Source organism: Panthera pardus, unplaced genomic scaffold (assembly GCF_024362965.1).
Source record: "Panthera pardus isolate Hobbes unplaced genomic scaffold, ASM2436296v1 HiC_scaffold_27, whole genome shotgun sequence".
Lineage (NCBI taxonomy): Eukaryota > Metazoa > Chordata > Mammalia > Carnivora > Felidae > Panthera > Panthera pardus.
Genome location: NW_026526843.1, coordinates 97,338,242 through 97,351,557, shown reverse-complemented (window position 1 = coordinate 97,351,557; position 13,316 = coordinate 97,338,242). Strand labels below are relative to the sequence as shown.

The window sequence follows — 13,316 nt, the reverse complement described above, 5'->3', positions numbered from 1 at the left end:
GTGAAGATAAGAAGAATATCTACCTTACAGGGGTGTTATGAGAATCAAATAAATTAGAATGTTGCCTGAGATACAATAAATGCTCAGTTAATATTGGTTACTATTTTCTCCCTAAATCCTATGTATCCATATGACATACGATAAACACTCAATAAATATTGACTCTTAATGTTGCCTCTCAAAACTGTACCCATCCATGACTTCATTAAAAGATATTCTTTTGAAAACATATGGTTTATGAAGAATAAAATAAATGCTTATTGCATTAGCATTTCTACTTTGCCAAGGTATTTGACAAAGTCATTAAATTTTGATGATGGACATGGAGAAACTGAGACTCAGTTTGGCAATGTAGCATTTTGAACAACAAAACTTGCTGATTAATTAATCTGTATCAACACAGAGGGTAGTTTCAAGGAGGATGCCAAAGGGCTTTGTATTTGTTTTGCCCCATGCAGTATTTTCATCAGGAATTGTTTGGAGACATAAAAAGTATGTAAAAACAAAACAAAACAAAACAAAACAAAACAAAACCATGCAGAGAGAGGAATGAATTCCATGAACACCCCAAGAAGATAAGGGATTTGCTGTCTTGTTCAACATGGAGTCATTCCTTGTACAAAGTAGCCACTCACAAATGAATATTTCCTGAGAAACTAAGTAAATGAAGGACTAATCATGCGATAATAGAATCAACATTTCATGGAACTCGTGAACGATCTAGAATTTTAAATAACACAATTTCTATTGTATAAAATCGAAAGGACCTGATTGGCCAAATGCTAGCAACAATGTTACCACCAACTACAAAAATGCGATAAGTAGATACAAATAGCTTTTAGGAAACACTACTACAACATGATTAATTAATAAAGCAAGATAATGCAAAGTCAGATTTTTATTAGTAGTACATGTGGGGTCCAGATTTCCTGATCAAAGACTGCCTTGCTTTTGTTAAAAAAGGTCACTATACAGAGTAAGGATTTGAATTATTCTGTGTGGCTCCCAAGTGAGTAACTTGAATCTATGGGTAAAAGTTACTCGGAGCCTGAATTTTAGTTGAATACAGGAACAGGTGATTAGTGCTATCAATGTTTTTTTTATTATTATTATTATTTTTAAGAGCACTAATTGTAAAGTAGTGAGTTTCTCCTTGCTGAAAATACACAAGCAGAAGCAGGATGCTGACATATTAGGGTCTATGTTAGCAATAAGACACTTCTCACATAAATATTTCCCTAAAATTTTATCAACTTATAGTAAATTCTGTCCTCTGAATTCAAAAGGTTTTGTTTATCTGGAGCAATGCAGCTAAAGAGCAACAGAATGCAAGTCGGATATGTAATTTTAAATGTTTTAGATGCCATACTAAAAAGTAAAAAGAAGAGGATCAAATTAATTATACTTTATTTACCTGATATATCCAAAATATCATATAAACCTATAATCGACATGAAATAGAAGATATTTTACATTGACTTTTTCATATTAAGACTTCAAAACCTACTGCGTATTTTACACTTCCAGCACTTCTTAATTTGTAATAGCCACATTTCATATAATAGCCATATGTGGTTCGTGGCTACTTTTTTTAGACAGTACAGATCAATAGTAATTATTATAACCATGACTTTTGAAAAGAATGGTTATTAGTTTGAAATACATCTTAAGAGTAATGTCTTACTAGTGTTAGTCAAGCTGCTGATGTTTTATTTAGTAAATTTTAGTGGATACAGGTAATTTTTATGATATCCCTCTCATTCACTTACATTCAAATATGTTTTGAGAGGAATTTTGCCGAATCCTTCTGGGGATAGGAAAATTTATGGGAATGGGGTCCACATGTTCGATCAGCAGTTTCCATTCCTCATTTAATGTACATTGTACTGCAGTGTCTCTTACATGTTCAATATCATGTTATATGGCTTTTAAGAGTTTATGCTTTGTCTCACCAGTAGGTATTTGATCCTTGAAGTTTAGGGTATATATGCTCTATTTTCTGTAGCAAATATAACTCCTTTTTTTCGTACAGATGAGGTACTTACTATATCAACAACTAGTTTTAAAGCATCCAATATATTAACTGAAGTAACCAGTGACCAATTTTGTAACCAAAATAACCATAGATACTCAACCCAATTATTTTGTCTGTACTATTGGCATGATCAGACCAGCCATTTGACATGCACGTGATTATTACTCTTCATTCAGATACAAGGACTTAGAAAAATTTAAATGCTTCCTTAAGACTTCACTGGTTACCATTAGGTCATCACAATTTGAATATGGAAGGCACTTCCCTGACCAATTGAAGCTTTACATGTCATTCCTTGGTCTTTCTTGCCTTTGTAATTTAGAATTCTTATAAAACTTTATAAAAGAAACGCATAATAAGCAAGCACCCAAAATTTAATAGCTCCCTCTTGAGTCAGCAAAGCTTAAAACATATAAAGTATCTAGTGTTTGCCTTTTAGATTGAGAATTATGATAAATTATTTAAAGAAATTGAAAACAATGGTGGATAAATCATAATTATTGCATAAATTACTTCTATTGAATTTAAAGAAAATATATGACCACAGAACTAGAATCACAATTAAATCACACAATGTTAGACAATGCACACAAGATAGGTTTTAGAATACATAGAAAATAATCAAACAAAGATCATAATATCATAGGGGAGAGCATATACCATACACCAGGCATAGGTGTCCCACAACTTCGTTTTTTACTTACCTTTCCATCTTAAGAGCTTTAACATTGACTGGATAGTCATACAAAATACAAATAAAGTAAAACATGAGGAGGGTTAATAAACAGATAAACGGACACAAAAGAAAGAAGAGACAGAGAAACTGAGAAAGACAACGCTTTGTTTTCCTTGATTTTTAATGTTTCAGATTGCTTAACAGCTATTAGTTGTGCTTTGCTGTACGATTTAGGATTAATGAAATTTAAGGCTTTGTTAAATTCTTAGCATTAAAGGTGACTTATATAACAAGTTAACAAACAATAACAGACTGAAAAAAGCAAAATCAATTACAAATTGATTCATTGTAAATTGGAAGCATTCAAATTACTCAGATACACTTTATAATTTTTAAAATTTAACCTTACTTTTAGTTAAATATTACTTCTCACGTGCAAAGATACACTAACATAATGACTGTGTTTACACAGACAGCAAAGTAAACATTTGTTAATGTGGACCATGTAATCTCGATAATCAGGATAAATGGCCACTACATTCAAATTACACTAATAACTAAATTGAAAATAAATAATCCAAGTGCTACAGATTTGTTTAAAATGGCTCAAGTTAGTCTCTTCCTTCCATTCTGCAGCTTTGAAAGTTTATTTATAATTACAATATCGGTATAAAAAATAAAATAATTCATGGAAACCAAAATGAATAAATTTTCAAGGACCAGTAACATCCTGCAATACAGAAAAGACATACTGAGGATATGATATGAAGAGTTATTTTCCAATCAAAATATCTGGAGAGGGGAAAAAAAACCCAGAAAGAGAAATAAGTGTATTAAAAAGACCTAACCAAAATAAAGATAACCAGGTAAACTAGTTTATAGCTTTATTCATTCACTTATTTTAACTTCATAAAAGCAAATTCCAAAAAACATAAGAAAGTAAATTTAAAAAATAAAGCCAAATTGACTCAGAATAGTGACATTATACTAGTTGGATTCTTTTAATAATTAGGTAAGTTAGTGGTTTATCTTTGATGCTTCAAAGATAAAGATGTGAAAATGTGGTAAGTTCCCAAATTTATGAGTTATTTAAAGGGCGCTACCCAGTACACTGGTTTTTGAATTGATGAGATTAATCTCGTGGTCATACTTTTCAGATTAGATACAAAATATACTGACTGGTTAAGATATACTCGTGGTTCAAGAATCAGCCCACTACCTACTTATTGTTAAATATAACTGGAAATATATTTCTCTACGTCATGATTAAATGAGTTTAGTAGTAGCAACTGAAATAAGAGAACAAAAGGATCGTACTGTAAAAATACATGAGGGAGACAAGCGAATTAAAAGCAAAAATACAACACTTTGGACAACTGTGTGTTTTCTCTTTTTTCTTCTTTTCTCTTGCCCTTTCTCCCCTCCTCTCTCACTTCTCTCTTTTTTGTTCAATTCTTTTTGTTTTTAATACAAAAAAGTGCACTGAAATCATGGTTTTTTTTTAAGTGAAGTTGGACAGGTTTATATTAACGTATAATCTAGCAACAATAAATACCTAATGATATAAACACAGGTAATAAAGTATCCTGAGGGGCAGCATGTGGGAGTGGACCAAGCAATGAACCAGGATCTGACATTTTTCTAACCAGGCTAACTGTAAGAACTTACACAACTCACTGGCTCTCGGGCACCTGTAAGTATCTGAAAGTCCCTGGTCTGAGGAAAGATTACTTTTGCATGTGTTGACTGATCAGAGAAATAACTGTCTTTCTTAAGGGATCCCAATCAGGAATCACCAAATAGCTTTAAGCATTTTAAATGTCACACTAATAAGACCCAGTTAGTTCTAGCAAATGACACTGCTCGGCAAACTCAATAAACATCTACTTGGAAACCATTTTAACTGATTATAAAAAAGGATTTGTTATCAGATTTTTAACAGAATTAATCTTATAAAAGGATAGCAAATTACAAATGTGAAAAAGAAGTTGTTAATATAGGAATTCTGTTGCTAGGTTAATTTCTTATTTATTTCAGTGAAATACAATTAGCAGGTATAGTATTACATAGTTTGGGTATTAAACTGCTCATATTACCTGAGGATTTCAACTGTAATTGGTACGTATTTAGTATTCTACAAATTATGCGATACCTATAGATCTTTACCAAAGTTTTTATCTATGCTTTCTGCTATAATTTCTTTGTAGAAAATTTCACTAAAAAGTGTGTATGTAAAATGTGTATGTGTATGTACATGTGTACATACCCATGTATGTATATCTACATACATACACACATACACACACATATACAAACAAGAATAACTGTACCAGTTAATGGACTACATTCTCTTCTGTCAGAAGAGGCGTTAAATTAGAAACACATTACAAAGGGGAAAAAGATAAATATATTTGTATTGATAAAGCTGACTACTGAAAATTGGGTTTTAGTTAAAAATTTCAAAACCAATAAATCTTATTCTGACATTCTAGATCACATTTATAAGTGGTATTCTTTATTTCCAACTGATGTTTAGGAAAGCCAAAATACCTGTCTAAACTATCATTCAAGTATTTACACATTACTTTTCACATATAAAGCCACTATTTAAGAGAGATTAGACCCAACCATGTGGTTTTGTGTGTGTGTGTGTTATATTCTATATTAAACAGGAAACTCACTGGCTCTCTCAGAGCCATGTATATTTATCTGCAAGCCTCTGGTCTAAAGAATGATTATTTTTGTATCTGTTAACACTGACTGGAGGTCAAAAACTTGACACTATAATTATTATAGCAATAAAATTATGAATATTTACATATATGATGCCAGATTGTCCGAATCTCATGTTACAATTACAATAAATACTTCTAGGGAAACTGCTACGTGAATTTTAAAAGCAATTTTAAAGTCCATTATGGAAATTAAAGAATATATGGTATCACATATCTAATGGCACATAAATCTTAAAAAAAGAATTGAGGACATAGTAAATAAGTTCACTTTTCTTTTGGTTAGTACCAATTACAGGGCCAATAATTCAAAATTTCAGCTCCATAGGAATGAAGACAATTTACATAGGCAAATTATATGTGTAAGTTTCATAATATTTTGTAACAAAGTAATTGCCTATACTAATAGGCCACAGTTAGACAAAATCTATTTAGACAATATTACTTTGAAACTAAGTATTTTGATGCATATTTTTTTCTTGAAACTCATATGCAGACTTTTATACTCAGTGAGTCTTGAATCCTGAGTCACTTTTCAACTTGCCATCTTTTTGGTGCTCACGTAATAATTTATGTCTAGGTTAGTTCTCAGTGTCTTTACACGAGTGGTTCTCAAACTGAGTCCCCAAATCATTAGCATCAATGTCACCTAAAAACTTCTTAGACATGCAAATATTAGGGAACACTGAATCATAATCTCCATGGGAGGTGGGCAGGGGGGATAGACAGAAATCTGTGTTTTAACAATTCCTCCAAGTACACAAAGGTTTGAAAGTCACTGCTCTAGATTGTCACTTCCTTTGCCTTCCCACAGATACCCCTTTATTTGAGATACTCACTGTTTCTCACCTAGACTATTGTGATTCCCTACTTCCTGTAATTTATTCAGATGCATTCTCTTCACAACCACTGTTGCACTAATCTTTCAACAGGGCACGTAAAAAGAACCCATTAAGAACTCCTCACTGCCTTTTGAATTAAGCATTAACTATTAGTCTGTGTGTCATGATCTCTCCACGCTGTGTCTAATCATCCTTTACAGTGTTATCATCCACAACTAAGCTTCATGCTCCATGCTCTGCATTTTGTAAGTAAACTGAATGTACTCTCCACCGAACACTCCATACACTCTTGGGCTTTTTCATCGGTTTATCCTGAATTGTTACCTCCTCCATGTCGCTAGGATGGCTAAATTCACTTAGCATACACTCATTCTTGGACCAATATCCACAAACATGACTTGTTCGGTCATTAAACGGTAAGCTCCTTGAATCCATCACATCTTACCTAGCAATACAGGGACCACAGAACCAAACATCGTGATCTGAAATACTACAAGGTTGGTGAGAGATCAATCATATTGGTCCCTTTTCCCAACAGTTACTTCATTAATCCCTTAAGATCTACCTCAACTATCATCTCTCCCAAAATGGGGACTCCCATCTCCAACTTGGCTTCTCCCAACATGGAGAGGGGCAGAGACGCCGTAAGGAAAAGGACTAAGGACTCAGTTTATTTCTGCCCTCTATGCATCTGTTTCCTGCCATCTTCTTTTCCTGATAATATCTTCCTCATCATCACCGTGCTAAGCCACCATGTTCAGATTCCCTAAAACAAAAAGAGATGTGACATGTTGTCTTTCCCCACTGATTCCATCAACTTTACTCATGGTTAGGAAGTTACCACTGATTTATTTTGATAATTCTGACCATCCCCAATAAAAGAGCCATTTTCTCAAAGTGATTTCAAACAGATTATGAGGATTAAGCTTTTTCAAAGCAATCAGATACTACTGATAAACCTCAAGGAAATGGGAAGAGGTATAATGTATTTTAAAGGTCCTATTTGGGACAAGCAGAATTTCCCAGCATTTCCTATAATGGTCCACTTGATAATATGTAAGGCTGGTCCTTACAATGGAAATAGCAAAGAAGTCTTCTTGATCTCAGCCCATTCCAGCAGTGACCCGAAAGAAAAGCAGCCATTTCTCCATTTCTTTTTCCCATCACTTTCTCTCTCAGCTCTCAAAATTTGGCTCTTCAAAGCTAACATATAATATGATGGAAATCATTATTGATATTAATTATTTTTTCATTTTGCATCTATACGTGTTTTTTTTTTTAATGCATGCTTTTACGTATCCTAGGCCATTTGATATTTACCACAGTTGTGAGGTTAAAATAAGACAAATATCAGCTTATGACTTTTCTAGATAAAAACATGGCTCTGAGAGGTAAAGGGTCATATATATGATCACATCCCCAACAAGTTTTGTGGCTTGAAGGTAAGAATTTCTTCCTTGCACCATGCTGTTTCTCATTAATGGCTAAAAGTTACCACTGCGGAGAGCTGCATCTGATGAGTTAAGTTCTCAACTAATCTAAACTGAGGACCTCAATGCTCACTCATCTCCAGATTTCGTAATTTCTTGTCATGAAAAATCACTGCAAGAGATACAAACTTCGTATTCTTCACCAAACAATGAATCCAGGGATTGTCAGCAAGTTTTCAGGATAAAATTTAGCTCTATTCAACTGCCCTTTCTAGGTGACCTTTAAAAGAATCCTGAAGTTAGTTCTTCTACTGAGTCACTTTTCTACCCATATACATTTCCAACCTACTTTAATTAATTTTATCATTGTAGATTTTCTCCCAAGTTATTCTTCTAAGTGTAACTCAACCATAAGAAGGGCAATACTCCAACCCAATCTTACCTTGCATAAGCCCTACTGTACTAGGAGCTTAATTTTGAGAGCAAAGGTCACCCCAGAGAATTCCAGCACTTCCAGAATTACCCTACTCCATAAGCAAACACACATACAGGTCGTTATTTTAAATTCCTTATTGCATCAACAAAAGATCACTGGACTGTCAAATTTTAGAACTCTTCAGAGCTAATCTAACTAATTACCCCTCATGTTAACTAATCTGACCCAGAAATTTTACACCACGTTCTATGGACATAACTTGCACCACTTAAATCTTATCACAGGAAGGAGAAAGATACAAGGACAGAAATCCACCCATCCAGGAACTCTCCTGTTATCTAGTTTATACATTCTGTTCTAAATAATAAGCCTTGGGGGCTGGGAGGGTGGGATGCTTTCTTTTTAATAATTACTAATCTGGTTTAACTCCTTTATCTTACAAACACTAAAACGGAATTGCAGGGAAATCATATGTTCTGCCTAATGCTGACAAAGTTAGGCTGGGAATTCAGTCTTTTACGTCCAATGGTCTTAATATCATACTACGTGCCTGCTGGAATTACCTCACTAATTGAATATCTTCATAAGGATGTACGAGCGTTAAGCACATATGATTGTAAAAACTATTTAAGCTTGTGTTTGTAAACCTATTTTTAACAAGTATTTTTTGTATCCTTGCATATTTCCACACTCACTAGCACAGTGCAATGAATGTATCAGCAAAATGTTAGATAAGCTCTACCTCCATGTTTTGGTTTCAGCATGATGATAGGGCATAATTCTCTTTCAAAGCCCTGCATCCAGTCATCTTTATTAATGTAGAGAAAAAGGAGTACTTTGAAAAGTGACAATGTGATTCTCTTGTTAATTAATCTATCATCGAAAATACTGATTTAAAATCTCTTTTATGCTGTTCTTCAGGAAGGAGAAAAAAAAGAAGTGCATCAAGTGGCTCTCTTTATGGAAGTAAGTGACAAAGTTGTACAGAATATAGAATGGAAATTCACAAACTTCTCTTGGCCATGCTAAGTCTGTCAGCTTCTATCACGCAGGTTGAATTCTCATTTTTCAGCATCTACAAGTAACAATCTTGTGACATAACTTGTCTCAATCTGCTATTGAAAAGGTCAAGAAGATAATGCCATGTTTTCTCTTAAATATTCTGCAGCTTAGTGATATGTATAACAGGAAGAAAATAAAACCTAGTAACGAAGGATTAGCATCCATTTTTTAAGATGACTGAAAGAGCCTTTGGTTGTTTAGATATTACATATTCAGATGATAATCTCTAGAGGTAAAACCAATTGTCTTAAGTATCAGAATAAATTCTTCCAAAAACAATTATATGCTCTGAAAATAGAATTTCGGAGCCTTTTAGATATTTTCCAGGTGAGGACAGTTTCCATAAAATAGCACATAAATGAGTATCACTAACTAGTTAACTTAAACATTGCAAAGAAGCAGCAATGAATTAAGGTAAGCTAATACTTTTTTGCCTTGGTAAGGCGAGCTTTGGAGGGTAACTGTGTTTCATGCATATAAAGTATTTGAAATTCATACCACGTTACCATATATTTTAGAAACTCTTTTAAATATGTACTAGTACATGTAACAATGATACATTGGAATGCCTTAGAAAATGCAGCAATTGTAAATCATGCTATTATGGGTGTCCATATTTATCAAAACGATTTTCAAACATATTCTCCTATTGTTCCAGGAATCAGCACTTACCTGACATATTACATCATATTGTCTCACAAGTATTTCAAGAATGTTTTTCTCATTTAAGATTATTTATAGCAATTATCTGTATATGTAAATACACATGTTTATTTTACATACATTTTTGTGTTTTAAAGCATATCATGTATATTGAAAAATGTGCCAAATGACCTCTTAGAAAATTTGGGGTAGTTCCTTGCAATTTGACACTCACCCAAAAGAGCTGGATTTCTATTTTTATATATTGTTGCAAGCAACCTATTAGATAAGATTTTTGTCTTCATTAAATGTTACACAAATATAAAGGATTATCATGCAAAATTCCATATCCCCTGGTTCTTCATTAAATAGAATCAATATAAACAGACATATAAAATTACAAAATTAGGTTATATAAGCTTTGCAATTATTTGTTTTTATGGCTTGAGCATGTTATTATAGCCTAATGGATTTTGTCACAGTACGTATCGGCAATTAGCAAGAGCAAGTTAAATACACATACATACACACATGTGCACAACCAATAAAGAGAATACAAACACCCTAGATCATGCAGGAGATGTACAAGGCCCCATTTTTGATATGTGATCCATATTACACACAAGCAATATTATATTTGGCATAAGAAGTCAGCAGTGCTTTCCTTAGATGGATGTCTTTTGTGCTTTTGTTTGTCGTTGTTGGCCTGCAGCATGCTATTTGTTACTTTGCTGTAGGTTACCCCTGAAAGTACATATGTAAACCAGTACAGAATGCAGTTCTAGAATAGCTGTGGCATGTAAAGAAAAATGACAGAGAGAGGGAGACAGAGAGACTGGTGGAGGGGAGTGGGGAGAGATTGATCTCCCATGGGATTCAGGGGTAAAATTTCCTTAAATACATTTTGGCCTTCATTTTCGTTTTGAAAACCTTGCCGTGGGGGTCGCCCGCCCCCTTCAGAGTACTGCGCAACCTTCGCAAGAGATCATTTATCACTAGTTTCCACCTTGGAGCAGATCTTCCTACCTTTCCAGTCTTAATTCTGTGAGAAATGGCTGCAAATCGATGGTTGAGCTCTGAGATTTTGGGCTCTACTACTTTCCTGCAGTGGTCGCCGCGGTTTGCCATCAGGTTTGCTGCTTGGTCTCGCGTGGAATCCACCTTTGGGCGCATGTCATTCATTTCAGCCTTTAAACGCTATATTCCGTGAGCAAGAGACAGGGCTTGAAGTTAGTAATTAAGTGGAAGTGAGAGACAGCAAGAGAGCGAGAAAGAGAAGGAAAGAATGAGCACATGCAGAGGAGTTGAGAGGGAGGAACGAAGTCAACTTCCATAAAAGAGAGGAGTAGAGTGGGAAATGTGTGTGATCTCGGCAATATTGGCCACAGTCCTGGTCCAAGTGTGATCTATGTTTATGTAAAGTGTTTACTTAGTCGCAGGAGGCGCGAGGGATGTTTTCTTGGCTACCCTTTGTTGCCTGTGTCGACTGTAATATTTTTTCTTTAGTCTTATTTTATCTTCACTTGACTCAGTTTCCTCGCTGTGGGGTAACCTTAACGTATGCTCGGGAAGAAAGGCAGCTGAGGAACAATTTTCTTTTCCTTCCTAGGTGTCATGGGGAAAAAACGGACTTTCCAACAGATAAGAATTCAGTGTCAAAGACAGAGGGACTGACGAAGGTTTTGCCTGACTCGAGAGGTCAGAGAGACTCTAAGTGAAACAACTCAGCTCCCATTATTCCAAAGGCCTTGAAGGAAATGCCACCTTAAGATGGCAGTCCCTAACTACACATCAAAGGACAAGAGAGAGCAAAGTAAGGTACACAAAGGAGAGTACTTTGTTTTGGGGATAGGCTGAAACATATCAACAGTTTTTCATTAAAAATGAATTGTAATCTTTGGAAAATAGGCACTTCATAAAAAAGAAATGAATGAATTGTACACACAGAAACTACAGTTTTTGGGTGCTCCTTAAGTAATAATCCACTAATTAAATACAATTTTTTTCAGCAAAACAGAATAAGGACTCATTAATTCAAATGGAATTTGTTAAATTTCAAGTCTTCCTATTTAAGATGTTATTGAAGAGAGATCATATAGCATCAACAAGAGAAATTCACACATTATACCTCTCATATCCTTTTATAGCCACCATCTTTAAAAAGTAAAAATTAAGTTGCCTTTGAGAAAGATGACTTAGGATGTCCTAATAATTGGTTCTACTACACAAAGAGAGAACACAAAGCCATGTTTACTTTACATATAGCGAAAAATAAAAAGCATCCAGTTTTATATAAGCTCAATATTGTTACTAATTACTAAGATTTGGATTGCATACGCAAAATGCCCAGATGATTGGATTTCAGGCTTTCCTCAGAATGGGCTGTGGATGATACTGGAAAATGGATCCTTGTGTGAGATATAAGAACGTGAGATATTTACTACGACGAGTAAAATGGGCAGGAGTTGGCAACATGACACCAAAATAAATCCCGGCATCCCTTTGCCATCAGAGTTTAAATTGTGCGTAATGAGCTGAGAGGTGGATATGGAGATATCCAGATTACAAAAGTCTTCAAAGTTATTAACTCCCATTGGAATTAAGGAAGTAGGGAGGGAAGGAAAGTACAAAGGCAGAAAGGAAGGAAGGAAGATTTTTTTCACTCTTATTAAGAAGTCCTTGATGAGCGACATAATTGTGCAATTAGAAAATTACTTTTCATAATATTTTATTTGCTACCTTAAGTATGTCTTCTTTTTGCTGAGGTTTCTTTTTCTCAGATTCATCCAAAAGTGCATCAGCCTGAATGATCCAGTTTGTGATGTAATCCACATTCTGGTCAAAGTTTTCCATGTGTTTCTGGTATTCCTTAATGTTAAAGAGACATACCATGACATATTATTGATTAGACAATATTCTTCAAAGAGTTGTCCTACTTTCTACAATATTAAAAGACACAAAAAAGCAGTATCATTCAAAATACACTTAAATGTGGTCTCCATACAAAATACGGCACAGACATGGAAAGATATTAAAACAGAGTTGCAGATGTTGAATTAAGAGCCACCATTTTTGTGGAGCTGAGGAATTTACAGACACAAATATTATTCAAATCACATGTAATTTCCTCCTCACAATGCAGAGGGCTTGAAAATCCTCTGGCCTCTTACCAGCAAAAGGTTTAACCACTCTTCTGCTCGGGAAGTGACAGCTATCCAGTTACTATTCAGAAGACTCAGTTTATCTTCCACCAAGGCCTCCTTCTTGCCCAAAACCGTTTTCAAGGCCTCTCCAAGCTCTGTGACACTCTTTAGGTGAACCTTCTGTTTCTCAATCTCTTTCTGAGTAGCCTGTGAAAAGGACAGTACTTGAGCTTGGAGTAATATATTGTAGACTTAAGATTTAATGCTTTTGAAATGACCGTGTGTATGGTCACTATAGTAAGATTTTTTAAGGACTTA

General features: G+C 34.4%; 1 protein-coding gene across 18 annotated transcripts in view; it reads right to left on the bottom strand.

Moving 5' to 3' along the window:
* DMD (dystrophin) overlaps positions 1 to 13,316 on the bottom strand; it is a 2,111,713-nt gene that overhangs the window by 1,182,971 nt on the left and 915,426 nt on the right. For all 18 annotated transcript variants that reach the window (XM_053892047.1, XM_053892050.1, XM_053892044.1 and 15 more), the window contains 3 exons: positions 13,026 to 13,205; positions 12,595 to 12,723; positions 10,882 to 11,052 (listed from right to left, as the gene is read on the bottom strand). In XM_053892047.1, coding sequence (XP_053748022.1) covers positions 10,882 to 11,052; positions 12,595 to 12,723; positions 13,026 to 13,205 — 480 coding nt within the window. The remainder of the gene's footprint in view (positions 1 to 10,881; positions 11,053 to 12,594; positions 12,724 to 13,025; positions 13,206 to 13,316) is intronic.